At 36.8% G+C, this 27,857-nt stretch overlaps 1 protein-coding gene across 3 annotated transcripts in view; it reads right to left on the minus strand.

The window, feature by feature from the left end:
- Positions 1–240: 240 nt before the first annotated feature.
- The window catches only part of ARHGEF3 (Rho guanine nucleotide exchange factor 3), a 137,882-nt gene continuing 110,265 nt past the window's right edge, over positions 241–27,857 (minus strand). For all 3 annotated transcript variants that reach the window (XM_037386216.1, XM_037386218.1, XM_037386217.1), the window contains 9 exons: positions 26,856–26,963; positions 19,692–19,862; positions 17,928–17,990; positions 17,485–17,581; positions 17,306–17,382; positions 8,661–8,918; positions 6,264–6,434; positions 3,507–3,693; positions 241–2,537 (listed from right to left, as the gene is read on the minus strand). In XM_037386216.1, the coding sequence (XP_037242113.1) occupies positions 2,191–2,537; positions 3,507–3,693; positions 6,264–6,434; positions 8,661–8,918; positions 17,306–17,382; positions 17,485–17,581; positions 17,928–17,990; positions 19,692–19,862; positions 26,856–26,963 (1,479 nt within the window). In that variant the 3' untranslated portion in view covers positions 241–2,190. The remainder of the gene's footprint in view (positions 2,538–3,506; positions 3,694–6,263; positions 6,435–8,660; positions 8,919–17,305; positions 17,383–17,484; positions 17,582–17,927; positions 17,991–19,691; positions 19,863–26,855; positions 26,964–27,857) is intronic.

Raw genomic sequence — 27,857 nt, forward strand, 5'->3', positions numbered from 1 at the left:
ATGTTAATTTTTTGTTTCACCTACTTACTAAATTTATTATATAATAAATATATAATAAAACTTTAGGTAAGGCGCTTACATTGAGTTTCTTTGTTACTATTTTGTATCTAGCAAATTAGATCCAAATACGTAACACTTCCACAAGAACCAAAACATAAGCCTTGGCCACGTACCTTAAGCCTCACTGTGCATACCCTTGAAATCTTTTGGTAGCCATCTTGCACAAACAACCAAACCAAATAAAAATCAAAATGGTTTAATGTAATTTATTTGAAATGCTTCTAGAAAAGTTTAAGGCTATTATTAAGAAGAAAAAAGAAGTCAATACACACATTCATTCCTTCTTTTCTAGCTGAACACTTCACATGCTTTTCACTCCTTTTAAACATTCTGCTGAACAGTTTTTATGAAAATGGTTCATCATCTCTTATGCTTTCCTAATGCCTTTTCTTTTGCAAATTTTTCCTTTCTTTCATCTTCACTGGCATACTCATTCAGCTCTAAAAATGAAGCAGTTGAAATAAATTACAAAGCCTGAAACAGAAAGGAAAATTGACTTTTTTTAAAAACTATAAATACAGAAATATTTTCTATAGGGTAAAAATGACTTTTTTTAAAAAATAAAAATACCTTGTTTTATATTGTTTATCACCTTGTCACATGGATTTCTGTAATGCACACCAGCATATATATAAGATAGTTGACAGTAAATTTTCTGTAAACCTGTAGAACACAAGAAAAATGTTTTTGGCAATAACTTAGCAGGGTTTTTTACTTCTGTGGTTACGAGTACTTTGCACAGGTTATCTTGTATTATACCAAGGATCACTTAAATTTATCAATATATAATTTTCATAGCTTGCCATACAACACTGGCATTATTTCTTATACTAAGAAATAAAATATTACCCAGGGATTCCTGAAAAGTAACAGGATGTTCAACTGAGTGCTTTAGACTGCATTGAAGTGGCTCATCTGTTTGAAGTTCTCATCTGAGAAGATTAAATCAGCCACCAGAAAACACAGTAACATTTCCAATTACAGCATGAGATTAAATGCAACAAAAACATTAAAACAAAACTTGAGAAAAATATTAAGGGTGTAATACATCCTAAAGGAAAAGCAATTCCCTTTTTGTTTAAACTTTCTCTACATAATCCCATAGGGTATTTGTAGAGCACCGTTTATATAAAATTATCACTTGGTTTAAAAACCAGCTACATGTAATTGTAAACAGACATTTACAGAAAATTAAATGTTTTAACATTAGTGGTGTTTAAAACCAACAGTGGAGGTCAGTGGAGTGCAAAATGCTGAAGAGGGCCTATTCACAAGCAAAAGCTTTTTTCCATTCTTATCCTGTTTGGGATAAAATATGTGTATATATATATATATGGCACTGAAAGCAAACTACCAGCTTATTTACAAATACCCAGTATTCTCAGCATTTCATTTCAGTCGATGCCGGCTGTAGAGGTTTGGTTGAGTTTGGTTTGTTGGGGTTTTTTAGCTGATTATTTTTAGCATTACTTGCTTTGATAAATAAACCATAGCACTATGCTGACCACTTTAATTGACCAGATTTTAGTAAGTGAGGTTGCTGGTTCTTTGGACAGTGCTTAATTTTGAAAAACTAATCCCTAAAGAGTCACTGGTTACATGGCCCGCTGCTGATAGTTCTTGTTGATGTAATACCACAAGAGAAGAGATGGGTTATTGCAAGATGTTTTTCTTTTCTTAAAAAAAATAAATTATTTCCATGCCTTTATGAAAATGTACTATCTTGATACCCATCCTGAAACTCCATATTAAGTCCACATCTTCAGCTGCCCCATTAAAGGACAAATAAGTACTTCAAAAGTTATGAAAAGATTCTTTATGTAATGCATATATAAACAGTAGTTTAGAGATTCTGTTTCCAGCAGGACATTGAGAATAACTGGTAAAGTACCTCTTTCATCCACCTTAGATGTTTACAGGATATAATCACAGGACATGAGTTGCAGGAGATTCCAGCTTATACAGATCGGCAGTTACAGTACTACACTCATAGGTACAAATACAAGAACTGCATTGACATTGTCACAAAAAAACATATTTTAAAAGTGCTTCTCCAAATGGTTCCATATATGGAATGCAAATACTGTACAGGTAAGAGACCGATTTTTTTCCATGAACTGTAAGTTTCTGTCAAACGTTGGTTTCTACTTGCTTTTCATTTTCACAAGAGTTCGTCTGTTCCATACGTTCACAGTCGATGCTGATCTCGCTGGTGTCCATACTACAGTCTGACTCACAGTCTGATTGGTCCATTCGCTCGAGTGTGGTTTCTCCGTGGGGTACTCTACTTCCATTTGGTGACAAAAGAAAATGTGCTTCTGAGTTCAGCACACCAGCTTTGCCTGCACATGTAACTTTTTCTTTGGCCTGGCGGATACAGTTAAGCCACTGTTGTTTGTTGAAGGAGTCATTGGCTTGGAGCGAGTGCGTCTGGCTTTGAGATCCATTTTTGAAGCTGACTCTAAAGAAGTTTTTGACTGAAAGAGACAGTATTTATCAAAACACTGAATGCTTTGTCTGAATGGATTTTATAATCAAAGAGTATAATATATGTATTTTTATATATATATATGCCAAAGAACAGAATTTGCAAAATCTTTGACTTAAAATGTTTTCCTGCCAATACCATGTCAGATCAGAGAGGAGAGTCTGGGTATCGCCTTGTTTTGTGGGGCAATAATGCCACAAGCACATCTAATAGTTTCATATTGCTGGATTTAACAATTTTGGTTCCACCATGCATGAGCTACCCATAAAGCTTTAAGTGAATCAGCAGGATTAAGGCTTCTCCCACACTTCAATGTCTCTCCTCCTGCTTCTCTGCAAAGCAGATTTCCAGAACCTTCACTAAATAGTGTCTTGTGTCAGCCAGAAATTGCCTCATCTCTTCCATTCCCTTTCACTAATAACAAGAATACATATAAAAACCCCTCAAAGTTTTCACAAGATTAAAAGGACTGTTCTGATAGAAACAAGCATCTTCACAATAGGCTTGATTGGAAGGACACTGACTCTTAACTCTTGGCATTACCTTGAGTAGCTGCAGCCTCAGGAGTACATTAATTACCTGTCAGCTGAAAGACTTTGTTATGGAATAGCCATCAACGTCTCCATAATACAAGGAAAGTTGTAACAGCTAAAGCTTAAGATTTCAAAATACACCTGTTTATAATTTTGTGGGCTTGCCGCTATATTCTACATATTCTTGCCTTCTCAATTCAGTACAGAAGTGGATATGTGGAGAAATCCCATTACCAATACAGTGAACTTTTGAGAAACAATCTAAAAGAAGCAAGTTACAACGTAATAAACCGGTCTGAAATAAAAATCGAGATGCTGGATATAGATAATGTGAACTTTAAAGAAAACATTCTGATGTCTCACTGGCAGGTGTCTTAAGGTTATAATGACCCTATATAAGCAAGTAAAAGAAGGTGTAGTCATACTTCTCTCATTGTTGCTGAATGCACCACGTATGGATCCACCCAGTCGCACCTCTCCATCTTGCAAGTCTTCTAGCACAAGCTCCCTCACCGGAATCGGCTGCCGATACAGCTGGTAGCAGAGCTGTTCGTTATGGGTGATAGCTCGGGTAATCACCAACACTTCTTCAAAGAGGAAGACATGCAGTTTCTGTTCAAAATTAATAAATAATGAAGCATTATTCCTTTTTTAGACCATCATTAAACCAGATTTATTTAAATTCTAGTGTGTTATAACCTTGTCTTTTCAACAGTTAAAATAAGGATTCCTCTCTTACCACTATTTAAAAGTCTTATGGCACAGCAGCATACAAGTACGTAAACACAACAAATTAGAAACTGAGAAGAGGACAGAAAAGCTAATTTTAGAAGTTTCTAATGTCATGATCTTAACGGATCTTTTAGTGTTAAGGCCTTGAAATGTGCATGACATTTCAAAGCTCTCTCCACTGCAGCATACCTACATGCATTCTTCTTTCTGACACCCACTTTAACTTTTCTCTACCACCTGTGTTACTAAGAAACAGGCAATCTTATTTATCCAAATATTTTCAACGAACAATTATGAGGAATCTTTTTACAACTCATGTGCTGCTCACAATCAGCTTCACCACAGCACTTTGAAGCTCAGAAAATTACTTTTGCTCCTAGGTGCCACAAGTCACCCATTATCATCTTTAAATTATGTTCCTCCTCACATTTTGCTACCCCCAGTGGCTTTCAATAATAAAAAAAGTGAAATTTTAAATTAATTTCACTTGATATCATGCATTGAAATCAACTATTTTTTTCATTGCCAAAACTCTTCCAAATGATGAGTAACGGTTCTTTGCTTCTAAAGTTGCCCTGACTAAATCTAAATAGACACATTATTTGCAATTTTAACACAAGATAGAGCTTCAGATCCATTTAGCCTACTGTCCCATCTTCCATTAGCTCATGTTTTCGGAAAACTATAATGAAAGAGTAATTATAGCAGAAACATTTCTCAATATGCCTTGGCAGTCTTCTGATACTGAAAAAGTCCATCTTTATTCTATTTTTCCACAACAGATGCCTCAGTTTATATCCATGAGTAGTCCAATTTTCTTCCACTTGTGCCTCTCTAAGTCTTTGCAGGCCACGTACCCAAACCTTTTGTTTGTTCCTTATTCTGCAGTGCTGTCACCTTTTGAATTAACAGCAACTCTATTCAGAGTCTGGTAAAGAATATCCATTATGTGTTTCCGTTTATATGTTTGACAAATGGCTATCTTCTCATATGAATAAAATATGAAAGACAGCAGAAATGTGTGAGATGAAATATTTGAGGTATATACAGGTATGGGACGCTTGCTTGTTAAGCAGGGTTACATTTTTGTTTGTTTTTTAAATATTCTAAATGTGCAGCAAAAATGCCTTGTTTATTTTGAAACTCAGTTTTCAAACTATCATCCACAAAATGTTGCAGATTCTTCATGCTGTAAAGTTTTGTGATGGCTGATTTTAGTGGAAGTCATATGAAACTCCTTTCAATGGTGAGATCTCTTACTTGCTGCAAAGCTAATACTCTGCAATGGCAGGTGTGAAAAGGAGACTGAAAAAATTAAGGTATAAATGATGTGGGTTTCACCCCAAATCAAAGAACACACGAAAATTAAAATATCCCACTGTCAATTGTATTCAAGGAATACATCAGTGTGGAAACCTCCCAAAAACACTGAGGAATTTCAAATACTGTTCATAAATTGGAAATTATTAATGATATACTTGTACTACCAAAGAAAGGCAGCGGTAGTGTGGATGGAATAAATACAGTTCACCAGAAAGATGAAAACTGCCAGTTTCTTCCTGCTAGTTTGCTATACATTAACTGCCTGCCTAATCTTTATCAGGTGAACCAGAAAACAGCATCCATTTCATCTTTCCATCTCAGCCCTACGGTAAAACAAGAGCCTTCTATTGCATGCATAAGCATGCTACACAGAAGCACGACTAATGCTTAAAAATGCATTTACAATCCTGCTTGCTTTATTTGTTGTGTTTTTTTAATAAAACTTTCATAAGCCTAGTTAATGAGAAAAAGATCTTTTTTCAAACTTCCATGTTGTTCCTATTAAGTGGGGTGGAGGGGTGGGCACGGGAATCTAAGAATGGCTGGTTTCTTTTCTATTAATAGCTCCTACTATTCTACGTGTTTTGGTTTTTGTTTGTTGTTGGTTTTTTTTAAACAGAAAGCTCAGGTTATTACACATCAATAGTGCAGACTCCTAGAGACTGGAATTCACAGTATAAAATACCAAATTTCTCTGGTCAATAAATTAACTTTGACTTCAACTAATAATCAAGTTAAACATTCTTAATAACCATGGCCTTTAACAGATTTAAAATTTTTTAGTACACTGCGTGGCACTATAGACATTATTATCATGTCTCTGAGACCAGAAATACATTTTTTTACTTGGTTTTTCCTGCAAATTTTATTGAAATTTACCAGATGTACAGCTTAGCTAGAATATTGTTAGATGCCCTGAAGAGGCAGACACACATATAAGCTTATTATCTCCTATGCAGATATCTGAATGCTAACAAAAAAAGTAGCGTTATATGTAATAGTTAATATTTACCAACTTTCCATACATGAGGGCAATGTTTCTGTATGTATACTCACAGCTCTTTTAGCTGTCATGCAAAATGAAGATGTTTTTAACAGCTATTTATGACAAAATATTTATTCCTTACCACTCCCCTGTTGTTCTTCAGGTCACCATGACAACATACAACACGTGAATTATCAATCAGTGAATCCCTTTGGCCTTCTTCAAGGTAAATAAGTCTCTCTTTGTAATACTGGCATTCAGATTCACCAGTCTTTGTGTTGATTTCAGCCACTATGCCCTGAATTATATTTATCTACAGAAAAACAATGAGAACACATGAACTTTAATTAGACATTCCAATATTCAGACCTATCTCATAACTGAACTGTAGCTACAAGAAAACATTTTTTATTTATGGTGTATTTTTCATAAATATTTTGCCAACCAGTCTATAAGAGTATTATTATTAGCAGCAGAATTAAGCAGGCTACAGTGTACAAAGACAGTGTAGTTTGGCTTTATCATTGTTTCTAACAATGGCTTAAAAATCTGATATTTATCTCTTTATATCAAACTGAAATAGGCAGAATTAAAATAAACAGATGCAAGAAACAATCAGAGATATAATTTTCTGAGGTGAAATGTGCCAATAAATGACACAGGACAAATAACTTGCCTTTAAAATATTTATTTAAATTTGTAATGAACTGAAATCTGCTGCATTGTATAAGAGAACAAGAAACAGAAGAACTAACAAGATCCTCATCCTGCAAAACATGCAACTAGCCCAAACCACTAAATTCTCAATTTCTGTTCACTATTAAAACTACCCTCTGGAAATAAGGTAAAATAATTTTATTTTACAATTAAAAGCAATAATTTTGCCTTTTTATTTTAAAACACTTTAAAAAGGAAGCTTTCCCTTTTCTATAAAAATACACTATCTTGAACTTCATTACACTATGCAGTTTCTAAGGACGTTGAGATCAATTTATCTGAAACTTAAAATACAGGTCCTGAATTGGGCATGTGGATGTGAAATTTTGTTGATTTTGGTCAGCTCTTAACAGTGGTCTCACAGGTTGCTTAGACTGATCAGATTCCTCTGTTAAATGACTGGAGGTGGAGCAGGAAAATGGGTGGAGACGTGCAGGCCCAAACAGATAATTCAAGAACCTACTGATCCCAGGAGATTTATCAGGGATCAGCTTGGCCTAGTGTGCTTATAGCAGATTGCCAGACAGGAAGACAAATGTACTTCATAACCCTAAACCAGTGTTAAGAGCCAAGCACACAGAGTAATTTCTGTTTCCTAATTTAACTTGGCAAATATACAATTTATTAAATACATGACTTCAAAGATAAATAGTGTTCTACTGAAGTAGAATATTACAAAGCTATATAAGGCTATTGAAGAATCAAGGAAAAATATCCTGATTATATTTTATTAAACAATATAATAAAATAAACAATAATAAAATATATTTTATTACCAAATGCAAGTACTGGAAGAAAGCATTTGTATATGTAGAAAAGCAAGCCTTAGCAGCAAACAGAAGAATTCTTTGAGATATTTATGATTTTTGTTTGGGTTTAAGAGAACATGCACAAGGGGGAATTTAAACCACCGTTGTCCAATTTTACAACAGAGAGTTTGAGCTGGGCATGGGATTTGGGGAAAGAATAGCAGGACAAAGTCGTCAGATACATGTGTTTTGGAACATGCACTTTCCAAAATATGCAGGAGTGTTATTTTTCATCAAATAAATGTACAAAATATTCAAATCTAGACAAATCATAAATTTTGTCCTCAAATTATTAATGAAATTTGCTTATTTTTAAATACTACTCAAAAGTAGTAGGATACTGATGATATTTCTTCATTTAAAAGTCTCTTTCAAACAAATCCACTGCAGTAACCTCATTTACTCCCAGATACACATTTGCATGTGTCCACATATGATTGGATTTCATATATATATGTGTGTGTGTGTGTGTGTATATATATATATATATATGTATGTATGTATGTATATAGGAAAGAACAGAAATCTTAGAAACCTTTTGGAATTGGTCCCTTTCTATTAATAAAGAAGTTTTTAAAGCTTTGGTTTTACCTCAGAAAGCACAACACCAAATAAAAAAACAGAATGAGGACAAATTCCGGCAGATGGTAATTAAGATTCAGAGGTTATGCTCAAGCCAGGGAATAAAACTAATCTATATGTCTAAAACCTGAAATCTCCACATTACCCAACTTAGATTAGAATGGAAAATGACACTGAAAAGTAAACACAAAACGGACAAGGATCAGACAAGAGCTGTAGAAAACACCTCCCATCCCTTCCCCCCTTTTTTTGGTATCACTTTGCTACTGAAATCAGATTTAATTGGGGGAGCAGGGCTAGATATTTCACGTAGCAGTTTCGGCTGTTCGTGTAAGTATTAGTATTTCCATATTTTATGTAGTATCCCTTAACCAATTAATAAGTTACAAGTGCTATGATCTAAAAAAAACCCCAAACCAACAGTAACTCACAGCTTCTTCCAGATGCTGCTGATCTGGATGATCATTCGGTGTGTGTCTCAAAATTTCTCTGAGTAGTAGTGGGTATTTCACCAAACGGCTTCTTGGGATGTCAAGGAAATTCCAAAGGTCCAGTTTGCGACTAAAAGGAGACTCTAAGCAACGCTGTAGGAAATCTTGCACTCTGTGATCTTGTTTCTTGTGATCCAGTAAAGCTTTGGCTGCTACTTGATTGCTGCAGTAGCTATCGTAGGAGTTTAGGCATGGAAGCTGGGGAAAGAAACAGACTATTCTGCAGCTGAAATAAAGCACAGTTTGCTACTCCAAAAGTTGCAAGTGATTCAGGATGTCGGAACTCATGCTGAGAATCTTTTAGCTGAACTTACCTACAATTTATTGATGTTAATGTTTCCAGCATATAAAAGGGTTACAAGGGTCCTCTGACCACCTTGTTCATCATTTAAATGATTTAGAAGCACTAGCTCATCTCTTAGATCCTAGAGATCTCCAGTATTATTCAAAGCATTAAAAATATTCGTAAGTTTAAACTGAACACTACTTTGTGCAGACATGAGTTAAACACAGAAGACTGATTTCAATTATGAATGGAAATAAAAGCCTAGGAATGAGTACTCCCAAACCTGGCCTTTTTTAGATAAGCAAACTTCTATAGTCAAACTTCTGTACTGCCCTCAAGAACCCTGGCCAAATTAAGATGACAAAACTGTGCCTTAAATCTGAAAAAAATAGCTTGTAATGTTGATTAGAACAATATATCCATTTACAAAATCTGCTAGAACCAAACAATTATATGTAAAAACTTCCAACGCAGGAAATTTGATTTGGACATATTTGCACCAAAAGAAGTTCATTGGTGTTCAAACCAACCAGAAAACATTATATTTAAAAATATTTTATGCAAATAAAAACAGATAAAATTTTTGACACAAGTATATCATTAACTATTTGCATTATGTAGCAGCGTGATCATGTTTCTCTTGTTTACAGGAGGCCAATTGCTTTAAAGAATCAGTCACCAATATTTGAGTGAGCGGAGGTTATCTTTATTTGGCAGTGCTGGGTGCATGGGGGATCGCTCCACCGAAGTCATGCACCCAGCACCACCGAATAAAGATAACCTCCGCTCACTCAAATATTGGTGACTGATTCTTTAAATCAATTTGGCAACCCAGGTGGGTCCTCCTCTGCTCGGCTGCAGGACCCATTGAGAGTGGGGACTCCCTAGGGTACCCCCGGGGATTTTCCCGGAGGGGCTCCTCGTCTAATCTGGATCACTGCAGGAGTAGACCAGGACTCCATCTTGCGGAGCAAAGGTACTATCTTTATTCAAATATTATATTAATATTATATTTTGAACAGTACTGTTTCAGATATTTCTGTTCTGGGACGGGTTCATCTGTAAAGCTGTCCATAAGACATAAGATCATTGTATGCTTATGCAGGATGGTGTATGCCGGGCAGCTAGCACCGCAGGTATACATCTGATTCTGTTCTGGTATTCGTTCCGATATTGAGGTAATATAAATGTTGGTATGTGGTTATTGTCTTGAACATCCGAGAGGTGAATGTGAACCTCTATATGTTTTAAAGTGCATATAGTGTAAAGAATTATTAAGTATATGGTGGGGGTTGCTGCTTAAAGACAAAATTAGCGTCTGAGCAGTTACTCAGTGCTGTTTTGGCATCAATTTGGCGAGCCAGCCAGGAGAACTCTCCACCAGTGCTGGAATCCAGGGGCCTGGGGACCCTCAGGGCCCCCGACTGCATCTTCTGTCAGCAAGACTCCCCTACCCCTCGGCTTCTCACACAGGTGGACAAGGACTTCTGCACAACATAAAAGGTATTTATATTTATTCTTTGTTTTGAATATTTGATTGTCTTAAGATTTGGTTTTACCCCATAAGACGAAAGTCGGGATGCCATCTCGCAGGGTTGAGAAGAAGGGACACCTTCTGAAAAGGGTAATAGCCCTATTTGATTGTCTTAAGATTTGGGAAGCTAAAAACTCCCTTTAGGTTGTCTTAAGATTTGAGGAATTCCTAGAATATAACAACTGAAATAGCGCTCTGTGTCTTGTTTGTTCTATGTGTTGTCTTGTTACATGTTCAAAATTGGAGTTATGAAATGTATGTTGAAAAAAAAAATATTCTGGTAATTCTAGGCAAATAGCTGAAAACTTAACACTCTGCTTAAGGCCAGAAAAAAATTAGAATCTGTTTTTTGGCAATTGTTCACTGAAATGTGTACTTTGTGTGATAATGCGAACTGTCAGCGTTCCTAGAGCTGTAAGTAAGTGCAGGGTACCGTGTAACATACTGCCTGTGTGACTGAGGGCTGCCCGGAGAGTGTGACGTGTGTGAGACGTGGTGTCACTGCGAAGCGAGTGGGGAGTCCCGATCTGCATGTCTGTGTTCCCCGCGAGGGGCCGGCCAGAGACAGACAGAGCGATTGAAAAATCAATTTATGAAGTGCTGGATGCATAATTAGAAATTAGAGCAGGAGACTGTGGACAAAACATTAGAACTAACATCATTTGGAAAAAGCACGAATTAACCTCTGCCCTTAGTGTTGTAGGTGCTATCTGTATACTCGAACAAAGGGTGGCAAGTGTCTAAGACGTATTATCTCCTCGCAAAAATAATAATAAGAAGAAAAATAATGAGACCAAGAAATAAGGCTAAATAGGTCTTGAACTGTGGTGTGTGTTCTGAGACAAGTATGGTGCCTCCAGTAATAACTAATACATTGTAGACAAATACCAGACTTATTAGGAAGATGGGGGGGCAGACCGAGCCAAGAAATAAATACCGAAACACCCTTGGGATGTATTTGGAAGCATTGGAAAGAATTTGGCGGAATTCCCAGTGGAAATTTGAACAAAAAGACATTTTTAAAATATTGTCAGAATTGGTGGCCTTCGTATACATTAGGTGATGGTGAAAGATGGCCCCTCGAAGGAAGTCTTATATTACAACGCAATTTTACAGCTTATGCTCTTTCTTTGTAGAGAACAAAAGTGGGATGAAGTAATGTGTGCAGATATGTTTGTGTGACAGGAGGAGTGCGGGATTAACACCACCTGATCTTTGATTATGGCTCTGATATGGAGAAATAGTGTGAAATGGGGACAATGGACATCGATTGTGATTGTATATGTCTGCTCAAGGAATGTGGGTATGGTGACTGGTCATGGGTGCGGTGTCTGGTCACATAGGCACACAGCCTTGAGGAGACGCCTACAGTTTTGAGGAGACGCCTGCCCTTCTTCCTCTAACAAAGGGGCTATTTTAAAAAAGAATGAGAAAAGGATGAGAGATATTCCAATGCTATCTAGAGGGAGGGAGTGCTAAGTCTCCTTGCTGGAGAAGATTGGATGGTCACAAGAACATGACAACCTACAAACCTGCAAGACCACCACATTCCAGGCAAAGGACTGATAGGCTAATTAACATACGAAGCGAGAGTAAGCGGGTTTAGGTAACGAATATGTATAGGCGTTAATTGAATATTCATTTGTTTTATTGTATAAATGTGAGATGGTTCGTCACTTCGGGTATGCACGCTTGTGGAGGAGCGATCCCCCGTGCATCTGCGCGCAATAAACATACCTACTTTATAACTTTCGAGTTATAGAGTCTAATTCCGTACGTCAGCTCCAGAAAAGGATAGGGAAAAACTGAGACCTAAACTAGAAAGATGTTCTTGTTGAAATTTTTGTGGAAAAAAAAAAAAGAGCTCAGGTTGTGGTTTCTTCTGTGGAGCAACCAGAATGAAGCACATTATAAGATAAAAACTTGCACTAATGTATGTAAAACCTAAAGCAGGGTGTGGAGAGTCAAAGACCCTGTGAAAGTGTTAAAGTATTGGGGTGAGTTTGTACAAACCCCCGTACCCGCGCGAAGGTGCGGCTGGACACATGGCAGGGTGTTTGCTGTTTGCCTGCGAAGGCTGATAGGTAAGAACACAGATGTAAAGCAACAAGTAGCAGATTTGCATTCAGGGTATGAAAGAGTTAAAACAGAAGTGCTGTTGCAGAGGCAGGCTTGTGTAACCTGCAGAGCAGGAAGAGCATCTCCTGCTCCAGTCCTTCCCATGGTGAGGAGGAGGGTGTTGCTGTTGCTGACCATTGAGCAGAAGGACCTGACAATGTCACCCCAATTGCTGGAGCGTTTGCAGCACAACAGGACCGGTGGGGGCCCCTTTAGGGCAGGCAGTGGGTCTGAAGAGAATAAAGGTGAATCTTTGATGGGGAAATTTAGATGTTTGAAAGTTGGTTGTGAAAGACTTATCAGGATGATGTACTAGGACTAGATAAAGGTTCAAGTTGATTGTTACTAGGTAATTGTGATGTAGAAAAGTTGATAGAAGGAACAGGGAACGTGTACAGAAGGTAAGACAAGAAGAGCTGGTAGAGGAGTCGAGGCAGAGACAGAGGAGCAATGTCAGGCAGAGGTGAAAGAGTGAATCCCTCTCCTATGGGATCGGATCAATGTACATATTGTAGGGAAAGTGGGCACTGGAAGCGAGATTGCCCTAAGCTAAAGAACCAGCAAGGGGTTCTGGTGAACTAGGGACTAGGAAAAATGAGGTGGAATTTTTAGTGAATACAGAAACAAGTTATTTGGTGTTAAAACTTCAGTGAAAAGAATTTGTTACAGTTGTGGGAGCTGCTGGCCACCAGGAAAACATCCTGAAACCTTTAAAGTACGTAAGAATGCCAAATTCACCAAAATCTTTGTTGGGATGAGATTTATTAGAACATCTAGACGTTTAAAGAAGGAGAAATGAAACTAAAAGTTAAAAATGATCAAGTAAATTGAAGTCTTGAGCTTATCTTTAATTCAACGGAAAAGTGGAAAAGAGGACCTCCCTGAAGTAAAAGAAATCTTTAACCAGGTATATCTGGAAATAAATTCCAGGTAAGGCGAAAAATGCTTTACCTGTTACAGTAAAAATGATAAGCAGGAGGCCTGCCCGGTTCAGGTAAAACAATATCCCTTGGTCAGCAGGGCTGTGGGGGATATTGGCATAAAAACTGAGATAAAACACACTCTGTAGTAGCTCTACTAATGTAAATCTGTGTGTTTTGCCATGACAGTGACTTGTTATGGGATGCGCAGATGAAACTCTGCATTGACAACGAAGTACAAGGAATAAGGTTGGTCAGGTGCCTCCAACCATAGTCAAGGGCAAGACTGGGTTGGCCTCTGTGTTTGCCACCAAGAAGAATTTTGAGCTCTGCTGTTGGCTGCAACCCAGTAGGTGTTGAGCGGTGGGAACGTGTGCCATGCCAGACCTTGATGTGAGGAATGTCCCCCTCCGTAATAAGAGGGTCATCCAGGAAGGAAGAACATAAGATGACCCATTGAGGGACTGATTTGGAAATTGGAAACCGCCTGGCCGACCATGAGGCCAGACGAGTAGCAGAGGAGGTGGGAAAGGAGGAATTAATACCAGACGATAAAATCCAAACTCTAAGTACAGATCAGGAGCCAAACTATTCTAAAGAAGACCTAAAGCTAATTCAGGACATGAATGGTAAAATAAAATTAAATAAGTGGGCTTATTTGGCAGATGGCTGTATAGTGGTACCATCCAATTTAATATGGACCACAGCCCTAACAGTACATAATTAAGACTCATTGGGGAGCCGATACATTATATGAAAGTCTAAATCAGAAATTGATAGGGCGAAACTTATATACTGTAGTAAAACAGGTGACTCAGCAATGTGAAGTGTGTTTACGTAATAATCCCAATGTAGCAAATAGAATAAAACTAGGGAACATTAGTAGAGGAAATTATCCAGGACAACAGTGGCAAGTTGATTTTTCCGAACTCCCAAGAAAACTAATAAATATCGGTACCTCCCCTTATGACTGGTATGTTTTCAGGTTGGCCAGAAACTTTCCCTTATGGAACAAATAAAACAAGAGAGGTAAAGAAAGGATTGTTAAATGAGATTGTTCCCCGCTTTGGGGGTCCGACAACAATCTCTTCTGATAGAGGCTCACACTTTTGTGCCAAAATAATACAACAAGTGGTGAATACAGTATTAGGGATAGATTGGCAATTACGCACTCCTTATAGGCCTCAAGCAAGTGGGCAAGTGGAAAAAATAAACCGTTTAATTAAACAACAGATAGTGAAAATAGGACAAGAGACAAATCTAACTTGGCCACAATATCTTCCCTTGGCATTATTAAGAATACGAACTAAACCGAGAACAAAGGAGAATTTGAGCCCTTTTGAAATATTATATGGGAGACCGTACCAGTTACAATTTGCTGGAAAAGATTTAAGGCAGTTAGGGGAGAGATAATTGTGTGAATATGTGAAGACCCTCCAGGGACAATTAAAAGTTATAAATAAACAAGTATTAACAAGGGCCAGAGAGTTGGATCAACCAGTCCATTCCTTTAAATCTGGTGACTATGTGTATATAAAGACTTTTTCGGGGAAACCTTTGGAAGAAAAATGGGAAGAACCCTGTCAGGTGCTGCTGACAACCTTCACCGCCATCAAGATAAGAGAACAACCAGCCTGGATTCACTATTCTCGGATAAAGGCGGCTCCTGAGAGAGAAATCATGGGCCGTCACCCTGGCAGGACCCATGAAACTACGGTTCTTTAGATCATAAAGAAATCTCCGGAGACACAATGGACTGTCAAAAAGGATGAGGGACGTTTGTGTAAAGTTATTCTGGTCTTAATTGTAACTGTTGTAGAGATATTAGAAACTGAAACATGAGTAAACAATACCCGTCTTCAAACGTTGCAAATCATTGTTAATGCTACGAAAGCTAAGGAATGCTGGATACGTGCTTCTTCCTAAAGGAGGCTTGCTAACACCCCTGTATGGGGTGGCCTCTCAGAACTGGAATTATCTCGATGACAAATGGCCTACCTGTCCAGACTTTTGGAAAAAGCCAAACGATGGTGGAGGATATTGCCTATTTGATAATTAAACAAATGAGTTGGGTCCCAAATTTGATTTACAAATATTAAACTTAACCACCACAATAGTTATGAAAAGTGATAATAACTGTCATTGGAAAGCTCAAACAAGACAGGAGGAGCATGTCCTGGAAACCCAGGGCAAAATACTTGTTCCCAATCTGATGGATGGAATGATTAAACAGACATCCATAAGATATGGAACAAGGTGCAGATCCTCATGAAATTACTAAAGACGATTTATCATGGAGTTTTAAAGCTATATAGGACAAACTGTCTTCATAGTTACCTAATTTGGAATGGTTAAAGCATGGGTTTTTTGTAACATTTATTGTAATAGTTTTAGGAATAATATGTGTATTACTTCAATGTTTTGTTTGGTGCTGTCAAAGAATGATCATAAGGCATAATGATTTTTTTGTAGTTGCAAAAGAATTTGCAAAAGTTACTAGAAAAGGGGGGAATGAATGATGAATGATGTACCACTTATCTATAGGATGATGTACTTATGTTTATCTAAAAGTTGGGAAATGTCCAAGGACCCTTATTGCTAACACGATGGATGTACTAATTGCTAGGTCCTTGGATTTGTCATCTTTAAAAAGGCCATCTGGTCCTAAGTTCCTGTCGTTTATACAACGTGGCAAAGACAAGGACTTAAATCATGGTCACTAGTTTAGTGAGATATGTAAATGAGTTCCTGGAATTGTAATGAATATGTAAACGATTTCCCGGAAAGTTAATGAATAGGTATGAGTTGCTTGTATAAAGAGGGGACTGAAAAATCCCCTCGGTGTGCATGACTTTGGTGGAGCAATCCCCCACACACCCAGTGCTGCTGGATAAAGATAACCTCCGCTCACTCAAATAATGGTAACTGATTCTTTAAATCACAGTTTCACAGAGAGCTGTTAAATGTGTTATTTCCCAATCCCTTAAAAAATTTCAAGCCCTTTTTTCTGCTAAATTTCATCACATGCATATACTTAGAAGTAAACTTTTCACATATCTATAATACTTTAAAAAACAGCTCCTTTTTAATATAATGAGCAATTTTAATATATATTTGAATAATTTAATATAATGAGCAATCAACAAAAGTAACAAAAACTGTTTTCAGTGTTTTATGTTTTTGGATGCTAGTGAAAGTGAACTTACCATCTTTTGTGGGGCAGTAACAGCATCTCTCTCGTATCCCTGCCTGCCTTATTTTTACAAGCTTCTAGAAAATTAGTACCTTTGACAACACTAACAACTACCTGTTACCTTGACTGGAACAGACCAAAGTTCAGAAATAGCTGTAGGGTGCCCTTACACAAAGTGACTGTTCAAGCTTCATTTCCCTAGGAAACCAGAATACAAATGTGGGCAGGTTCTTAAGTGATCTACATCAAACTCTGGTCTGACTCTTGATTTTTATTTAAAGCATATTAAATACTGCTCATCTCCTGAATAGCAAAAGTTTTAAAAACAACATCCTAGTCTAAATCTTTTAATGGAAAAATCCCTGAAAAGAGAAAAATATTCCGATATGTCTCTAAATAGTTGCCTTACTTTTTAAAAATACTTTAAGAAAACATTTTTGACATGTTATGCTAGATATGGAAAGGAAATTGTCTGATAAAAACTATGTTGCAGCTCCAGCCATGTCCCAAAACTGATTAAAAACTCTGCCTTACCCAGCCCACAAGGATATGGCCAACATGTTCTGTTGATCCATCAGGTTTCCTGACTTCTTGAAGTCGCCTAAGAAGATCTGATCATGATTAAAAAAAAAAAAAAAGAGAAACTTCACTTAATGAACCAGATGACTATAAATCTACGTGCAATAGTAACACAGAGACTATTTGAGTTTTACCTTCATGTAGAGGAATTAGAGAGTCCAGCGTTCCAAAAATTTGGTTCAGCTCTTGCTCTGTCATTATGGAAAGTTTAAGCATTGGGTCATGATAAGCCTGAAAAGAAAAAAAGGGCAGCTCTGTAACTAATTTATCATTGGTAGTTGAAAAATTAGTGCGAGCGTGTAAAGCTCCCTGGTAAGTAAAAACAGAACGATTGCTGAGAATATTTTTAAGTTTCATAACTATATCTTAAACTACCATTTAATATTAAATTAAAAAAATAAAGCAGTGCATTTAAGTGTTTCAGAAAGAATGGGAAAATAGAAATATATTTTAGTCTTCTTCCCTTCTTACTGTCTTAGCGATTACAAAAAGCAAGGATTATTTTAAAAGTGGTATGAGCCAATGAATACTGTTTGTTGTGGGGTTTTTGTTTGGGTTTTTTTAATAAGAAACATACCTTTTTTGCTAACTTCAGATCTTCTATCAAGTCTTCTTCTCCCTGGGAAAGTTCAAAGATAGCCTGTAAAAAGAGACACAAATATTAAAACATATCTTTATTTAATTTATACTCACTCTACTCTGAACAGCTGTCTTAACACCACAAAGCAGAAATTCTCTGCTAAATCTAATTGCAGAAATAAGGTGAGGTTTTATTCCTACAGAATCATGTGCAGTATTTTTTTTAAACAGTTATATCTGATTGTTGATAAAATGCTTATCTGAAATAACCACAGAATTAACTTTTTTCAAACTGGTGTATTTCTAGGTGGGGGAGCTCTCCTCAGTGTGGCATTTTGACTCGGCTATACCTTACCTGTTCATACAAGTATTTACATAGGAGTTTGTTGTGTTCCGATTTAACACATGCGGTGGTAAAAGTTCCAGGTTAGCTAGCAAGTAAAAGACAGATCTTTAAAACATTTGTTTGGTAACGAGTGCTTATTTTGGTACATGTTTATTTTTTTGTTATGAAGGCTGAGTCCTACTGAAGTGTCAGCTGACGTCAGTTACTTCTCTTGAAGCAGATTTGAGACTTTAAAGCTGGCAGATTAAAAATCACCCCCCCCCCCAATACACCAGCTTACCAAAATACCATTGTTATTTACTTATTGTATGATTTCATTCTAAATTTGGGTGTAGTAAAAGCTAACACACTTTAGTTAGAATTACTAACTTTACAGTTAAGGCTTTCAACGTGTGTAAATCATGGAAGAACATCTTCGGCTAGTGCGGATTCTCCGAGCTTGGTAATACGCATACGCAGAAGCCTTGCCCAAGTGTGAGTTACCTGTGGCACACGCACGGAAGCGGTTCAGACATTCTGTTGAGGCATGTAGTGTCAGAACCAATACAAAGCTGAACCCTCACGCAAAACTTCCCGGAATACAGCTCATTTCTTTGGGCTCTATGAAGTGTCCTGGCTTCTGCCCACAAACAGTAATGACTGTAATGCTATGCAAACAGTTTCTGCAGTTTATTTTTTAATAAGCTGCCTCTGAAGTTCACAATTTAAAATGTTACTTCCCATGAATTCCCATACATTCCCATGAATGTAATGTTAAAACCTGCACAAGAAATGCTTGATGTTACTGTTGTTTGATTTATGGCTTAGTCCATGCAGTATTCTCAGAAAGACTGTTATAAATGTTGTTGATACTGATAGAAATTTATTTAGAAAAAAATATATTCTTGATTCCACAGAAGCTCTGTCATCAACTAAGAGTAACACGAACTATTCAGAATTTATCACATACAACACATTAAACCACTGACATACTCTTTTTTTTTTTTTTGCTTTGGAAGAAACATCTTTTGATCCATATTTCATCTTTCTAGCACCAAAAACTTCCTCAAAGACACTTTTTCCACCAAGGGAAATGATTGTGCATTTCCGCATGTACATATCACTTTATGAATACCTGTTCCTGAAATGCTGATCTATCATTACCTGAACAACAAAATGAAACATCAAAATATCATCCATCACTACAGAAAATGTCATACAGCACACGCAATCACAGTACAATATATTAAGGATATATGATGAACTGATTTTAAAAAAGAATACATTCATCTAATATAGCTTGAATTATAAAGACCAGGGTTCTGTTTAATTTCAGGAAAGCTTCAAGTGTTATCTTGATGCCTCCTAGCATTCCTCAACTCCATGCTTTCAAGATGACTTTTGAACACGAAATTTACGGTAAAAAAAAAATTATACCTCTTGACGCTTGATTTCTTTAGATGTAAGCATGTGATTGACACAAACATCAAAGGTCTCACTCCATAGTTTGCTGTCTCTCCGCTTTGTGTTAGCAGGAGGCATATTTCGAGACCATGGTCGTGGACTGAACAGATCTGGGCGACTGTCACTACGGAAACTGATAGATCGCTAGAAACATATAGAAGAATAGTTTTGTTAGAACAGTTTCACATTTCACTTTTTTTTTCCCTAAGGAATTTATATACATAGTTCAGTACAACAAGCAAACTATCTAATTAGTTTTACTGAGAACTTAAGAGCAATGTTTAGTACTGGGAATGCAAGAGAAATTGTTTTTATACATCCTTATGGAAGGCCAGTACTTCCAGTCCTGCAGTGAACTATGTCCATGTCCTGTTCTCAAAACATTTGCAACTATACAAGGCATTCATATATCATGCAACAAGAATGAACCGCGGGGATAATGGCAGAATGGTCCAAGACACTGAACTAACATAACTGATCAAATACAAAATTTCAATTTAGTAAACAGACAGGAATTATTCATGCATTGCACATCTGCCTCATTAGGTCCCTAATACTTAAAAAATTAGAATTAATGCAAATTTTAGAGATAAAACTAGTAATAATACTTTTTTGGTTCATTTGTTGAAAGAAAGATTAAATTGTTCCACAGAAACTCGGGGAAAGCTTGGACTGCAAAATCTGGCAGATAACTCACCTTGTATATTCACTTAAAGTCAACAGAATTGTTGGGTTTTGTTTATTGGGGGGGGGGGGGGAATTGTTCAGAGATGTCTGTACTGAGAAACGATAGGTCCTACCTCGAGGATATCAGATGAAAATGTGCATTACATCAAACGTATATTAATGGTTTAAGAAAAAAAATGTTTTCTCAGTTGGGCAGAAAGAGGGTTCATAAAGTCAGACTGCACTTCAAAACCTTTCATCGTACCTTAATAAGCGTCTTGCTACCTGATGATAACACTTTTTTTTTTTTTTTTTTCCAACTGTCAGAATCGTGAAATATTTGATTGGTATAATTGTTCCAGATATGATATATGTCCATAAGCAGGATTAAAAATATTAGTACTATGATGCCCAAACTGACCAAACCAGTTTGATACATGAAGAAACCCTTTTAAATGGCAACATCCTGCCTCTTTGGATAAATTATAAGATCATAGAATAGCTTGGGTTGGAAGGGACCTTGAAGACCATATAGTTCCAAGCCTCCGCTAGGCCAGGTTGCTCCAGGCCCCATCCAGCCTGGCCTTGAGCACTGCCAGGGATGGGGCATCCGCAGCTGCTCTGGGCAAACTGTGACAGTGTCTCACCGCACTTACAGTGAAGGATTTCTTCCTTACGCCTAATCTGAATCTACCCTCTTTCAGATCAAGAAACTAATTCACATAGAAAGGTGTGAAATGGGTATTTGAGAGAAGAACAATCACATTATCTTTAAGGAAAAGGTATGTCAATGTTCAGACTTTAATGTTTATGGCGAGCAACAAGCCAAATTGTTTTCACACCACTTGCACCTACTTATTTCTTACTATTTGAAGAAATGAGTAAATCAGTACTAGCAGATAGCAAATTGTGAAACACTGGTTTTGTGTTCTACTGTTGTAGAATCTTTATTAATATTTCTGGAGCCTGTAAACTCTGATGAAGTGTACCAGCACCTCAGTATTTGTTATATTGTCTGGTCCTAAACTTCAATAAAAACAAGTCCAATTTTAAGTGAGACTTGAGAGTTCTATTTGTCTGTAGACTCTTAAAAAGAATTTGGGCTAAGAATGGATACTTATGCTCTTACTGTGGTATTTTGAAAAGATTCCTTTCTTGCTTCATTTAAATTAAAGGTTTCTTTTTGAGGTCCTACTTCTGAAATGCCTCAAGTATTTCACATTGTTAAAATACTCCGCATTTTTGTTGTTATTTAAAACCTGTGTTATATAACGCAATTGTCTTTAATTGAAAGCAAAATAAACTCTCTTCATTACCCGGCTATACAACATATACGAAGTACAATATTTGAAATTCTCCTCTGAAGATAAGAGCCCATGAAATGCAAACATAGTACCTATAAATACAGTATGTTTTTAAAATATCAGAAGACATATTGTATAAATAAATAGCAGCTTTTTAACAGAATCCATTTTGAGCCCTACTTGGAACTGACAAAACCCCTAAAAATAAACACATACACATATATATACCAACCTTCTAAAACTTTGCAAGTCGGGTGCTAGTCTTCCTTCAAGAGTTAAGAAGATAAAGAAACACATGTGAAATTACATGCTTAATTTACACTTGTTATGATGATGAATCATGGAACCCATTGTTTTCACATGCAAATAGAAATTCTAGGGAAGAAAGGCAGGTGTGATCACCAACCATAAGAATGCAGCCAAGCAGTTGTCATTCCAAGACCAGGGTGGAATGCCCCTTTCCATGCATTCCCATATGCATCCTCCAGCATATAGCTCCTTTGTTTGTGGTGGTGTTTTCTTAAAGGAATGTTTTATGTTGAATGGAGAAAATAATGAAAAGCACCAGACAGACTGATTTGTAAAGTAAATGCCTTGATCTTGAAACCTTTTAACAAAATGTCAATATTATGTTACAAAATGGCATGCATCTGTAAGGGCAATCTGAAATTACATAGTGTTTTGAGGAAAGTAAACTTTCACATTGACTTATAGTAATGTTTCCCTATGCCGAATGAGAATGCTTGACACTGTTCTCTACAGCCCTATACTGTCCTCCACTGGGCAGAAGGGGCACAAAAAGGCTAAGAAACTCAAAAGGAAACCACACTCCCCAAAATCCTGCTTGCTTGCTCAGCATCTTTGCTACTTGGACACAGTTAAGTATATATTTCATTGATCTCTCTCATACATCAGCCTTTTAATTAACCATACAAAGTGTACCTTGCTTAATATTAATAAGGAACATTGGGTGGAGGGTACTTATTAGTAGAAAGGGACAAAAATGTTTTGAGATGTTATTAAACAATGAGGACAAATTTCACTTCGAGAGTAAGGCTTCTTTGGCATGTTTCCTTCTTTTATACACTAACACAGCACAAGCAAAAACACTGACTTATCCTGGTACACCAAGATTTAGTTAGGCTGGGAACCAGAGACTTCAGTGTTGAATCCAAGCTTATTTTAACATACTATCTTGCCCTTTGTATACGCGTTGCAGAAATTAGCTTGTAAAGCTATGAAGAGAGAAACAAATATATCACTAGGATTATTATATCAATAGCATAAATATTATTTAATGCCAAAATGAGATGTAAACTTCATATATATAAGTCTAACTAAAAAAAAAACCCAAATAGTTTATTTCAACAAAACTCTGATAGTTTATGATAAATGTACAACATCAGTTTAAACATCTCAATTCTACTACTTTACCTGTATTTTTGCAAATAAATAGATCCATTTCAGTTTAGCAGAATAGAGGGCTAAACTGAAGTTCTACCAGAATTTTTGAAAAGATAAATTTAAAGGTACTCTGATGGTATCTTTGGTTGGCACTTCCTGGGGGGGAATCAGCCAGAATCCCATCAGATAGAATCCCATGAAGGAATTACAGGAATGTCAAAACAGCATCTCTACGTCTCCACTCTTTTAAAAATATTTTCCTAGTTTCTGCTTCCTTAAAAAACATGTCCAGCATACTGGTTACAAATAATGCCCATCTGGGATTATTAATGTTTTCATGTAATTCCAAAAACTAGTGGAGATGGGGAAGAACCCAGTCACAACCCCTGATTCTGTTTACTCTGTTTATCTGGCTGTTACAACACTTAACAGCTTTTACTGTTTACTGGCTGTTACAAGACTGTTACTATGAAGGGTCTATGTGTTACTGATGTTAATTCATGCAATTAACAAACCTTAATTTCAGCTGCAGTAAAGCAAACAGCTTCATGTACTGGGAAAAGGTCACTACAGATCAAAGTCCTAGCATTCAGAACTGATGTTCAAAAGTTTTCTTCTTAGGGATTTTTAGAAATTTCCAGTGTCCTAAGATAGATATAAGTAATTTGGACTCCCTAATTAAATTCAAAACACACTGATAAAAATTGAAGTTGCAGAGGAAACTACCCAGACTTTAATTTCTCTCTTCAGCTGATCCTGTTTTCAGCTTTTACGTTGAACAGCACAGCTGTGAGTAAGACCAAGCAGAAACAAGCAGATCACCATATTCATTAGTCTAGCTTAATGCAGACTGAAAATACAGCTAAGAAATAAAGTGGTTTTCCAGGTGAATAAGCAAATAAGAATACCTGCTCAGCATTTGGTATCCTGCAGATACAGAGACAGACTCTGTCAGAGATGAAGCTAACAGCGTTATATTAGTCAGTCTGCAGTGCTCTAGTAAAAAAAAAACAACACCAAAACCCCAAAAAATAAAACCCCGCACCACCAAAAAAAACCTCCACACAAACCAACAGAAAGACAGCTGGAAAGACTTCATGTGTTTTGTTACTTGGAATCCTTGGGGAAAAGTATTGAGAATAATGTGGAAAACTGTAGTAAAGTTAAGACAACACAAAAAAATTCAAATACCTCTATAATCAATAAAACATGCAGAACACGAAAAGTTGCTAAAAACATATCTTAAAAGGCACTACACAGATCTCACACACAGAGGTGTTTGTCTTCAACCTGCGTGCAGAAAGTCCATTAATATAAAGCAGAAGTTACATGTACAGAGGTAAGGAAATTTATGCACAATCAACTTGTTTTTTTTCCTCTTACATGTATCTTCCACACAGAAAGAATATATAAGAAGGTTTGTTTGAAATGCTGTAAAGGAAACTCAGAATGTTCTAATTCCTTTTATTGATGCTGTTGGAGTGGTCTTTTGGGATGGATGTTCTGTTGGCTTTGCTTTGTTTTTTCCAGGGGAAGAAGCTGTTTGTTTTGGATGTTGTGGAGATGATAGTTTTCTTCATTTTACACATAGAGAACATCTAGCAGCAATGCAAGGAGAAACATGGGTTTTGACTGAAATAACTTCACAATGATGACACATAAAAGTTCAAAAAAAGAAAGATCAACATTTTTCTTTTTACAGATATTACACCTTGAAAAAAATCCTGCTCTATACTGTTCCACAAGGCACAGCGACAACTATGTCAGTACATAATAAAGTAAAAAAGCTATACATGCTTCCCAGAACATTTCTAAATAATTCCAAATGGGGCTCCTCAGCATAAGGAGGTCAGTAATTTTTTCCCCTATTCTATTGTTGCTGACAAAACTAGGTAAGAAGTCAATTTCCAGCCAGCTTTGAAGGCAGTTTTGAGAGTCATCACCAGCATCCATCACTTGGAAATGGATTCAGACCTAGGATTTGGAGAACATGCAGGCTGATTTCTCATCACAGCTTCTTCAAGCACATAGTTACTTAGAGGAGATAGTATGAATAACATCACCGATTAATCTGCTGTTTAATCTAAGAAGCAGACAGTTAATTAAAATATACTCTTATAATCAGTATGAACAGAGCAAGACAGAAATGCTTGCAAAAGTAAGACTTGTGAGAAAGGCACTGTTTTCTATTTTTGTCAAAATTTGCCCTGAAAAACATTTACGTAGCTCTCACCTTGGGAAGCTGCTACTACATGCATGAAAGGATAGTTTGTTTCAGATAGTCTAAATCAAATTTTATTAACTACAGTATTGTACTGGACAACCCAGTCTCAAAGGCATTCGCTGCAGAATGATAGCATAGGTACTTAAATGAGGACAACAGCTGTCTAAGGCTGTGGAAAGGGAAGTGCCGTGCTCAGAAGCAGTTTAGCCAAAAATTAATTCACTTTCCACACTCCTCACAACTGGAACTAATGTAGTCCTTTCAGAGTCGGGTCAATTTTTTCCTGGAGGCAGACTACGGAGGAGATTTATACACCCCAGGGAACACAGGCATCTCTGCGCTAGTCACGCTATAATACACCTTCTGGCTCCAACCCAGAGGGAGGGGAGTGCAGCCGTGTTGCCTTTCCTCCCATCCCACACGCGCAGCTTTTCCATGCAGATGTCTGCACTTTCAAAACTGCAGGAACCAAACACAGGAAAACCAATGTTAAAGCTACCCTGTAATATCTGTTTTCTAGGTAACTACTGCTACAGAGAAATGGGAGTTATGAGTTAATATTTCTTTGTCCTAAGACTCCTAGCTGTATAGCTTTATTTCTTTCTTCCTTTGCGATTAACAGATAACACCAGTAATGCTCTAAATTTAAGCCAATTTTGATTAAATAACATTTTTAATATATTCAAGGTATTTTTATATTTCCTCTCATCAAAGAAATTAGGCTTGTTAAATAATATTCTTTAGATCTTACACAGGCCTTCTTACATAAATTGTTTTAAAGAGGAAACAGTCTGGCTTTCTAGGCCAGATCCACAGCAATATTGCTGCTCCCAACTGTTTGCCTCTCATGATAACCGTTAGGAGCTGAGTGCCCAAATGTTTTGCAGTCTCTAGGTCTGGAGGCACAAATACTTTATAAACTAAAGTCCCATTAGTCTCTAAGTATGTTAAATATTACACACCTAATCTACAATATAGAAACTGCAACTACAAAATCATTTAATTTCTAAACTGCATTTAAAATCTGCTTGCCCTTTATTAATTTTCAGCAGCAGCTTTGGAAAATGGCGTTTTTCCAATTATCCACTAACTCTTTTGTTTAGGCAAGGTCAAAGTTCACCACACAGAAGGAAATTTAGCAGTCCTACATGACTAACTATACCAAAAATAAAATTTTCAAAGAAACCAACCAAAATTAATAGCAAGTGTAATGGAAAATTCTGTTCATCAAACGTAAAAAGCAATCGTAATCCTTTAGTATAACAACTTTTATATGCTACAGGTGCAATAGTTTTCTTACTGGTAATTAAAAAACATTAATCTTCTGGACAGAAGTGTTTTTTTGAGGTGAGAGTTCTGAGTTTAAATTGAGTGACTCTGTAGTCCGAGGTTGCCTAAACCTGTTTGGTGCATTACAGTGGTGAGTGTGCCCACACAGGCGTCCCCGTTCCCATGCTAACCCTAGAAGAAACTGTCAGTATGTATGCATTCCTCTCTTAGCAATGCAATTTAATGCAGCAATGTGTTCCCTGCAGTTACCTGAAGTGTCTGGCTGAACCGCTTCAATGGAGTGGCTCGTACAGGAGGAATGAGACTCGCCAGTGATGTAACCCTGGAAAGAGGCTTGACCCGTTTGTTACTGGGCTCCTGCGAGTAAGGGGAGGAGGACAAGGGAAAGGGAAAAAAAATGGGGGGAGTATGAGCATAATCAGATAAGCATTGCGAACAGTTTTGCTGATTTTCCCAAGAAAGCATTTGTAAAAAGCAAGTCTATAAATTTGGTATGTAATTAGAGCAGTAAATAAACAATAGCCCTTTTTAAAAGCTGACAATGACAGATTACTCTTGGCTGCTACATACAGATCCTGGAAACACCTGAAAAATGTAATGATGGAGAAGTTGGCATGGCTGGGAGCAGGGGAAGGGAGGAAGGTAAAGAAAGACTACATTATTCTGTTGTATTAACTCAAAAGAGAATCTTTCAGCAGTGCTCTGCAGCTAATGCACGTTATGATAATCTTGTCATTGAAAGGAATACTTTAAATAAAAACAACTCCATCCATTTCTCTGACTCTGGCACTGTCAGCATGTGACTGTTCAGTTAAATGTATTTTATTCCAGAAAATATAATTTAGACATAAATCTCTAACTGTAATTGTCCTTTGAGTGCACGTTCCTATGGAAATACTTACATATATGGGCAAATACATTTATAACATGTCTACATATATTTAATTTTTGCATAAAGTAGAAAGGAAATTTAAAACTAAAATCTACCATAAAGCATTCAATTAAATATTTTCCTTGTCATATATACTTTTAACAGTGCTTATAGTAATAAATATACTTCAATATAATATGCCAATTGTCCTGCAGATTTTAAAAAGAAAAGCTAACAGAAATCGTTAACACAAGAAAAAGGTGATTATAAATACATAAAATAGAACAGTTACCCTTGGCTTCCTAACCTCCATCTGACATTTAATGGATCTTGAACAGCACATGCAAAAGGCAACTTTTGACAGAAAAAGAGCCAAACCT

This window comes from Falco rusticolus, chromosome 4 (genome assembly GCF_015220075.1).
Source record: "Falco rusticolus isolate bFalRus1 chromosome 4, bFalRus1.pri, whole genome shotgun sequence".
Lineage (NCBI taxonomy): Eukaryota > Metazoa > Chordata > Aves > Falconiformes > Falconidae > Falco > Falco rusticolus.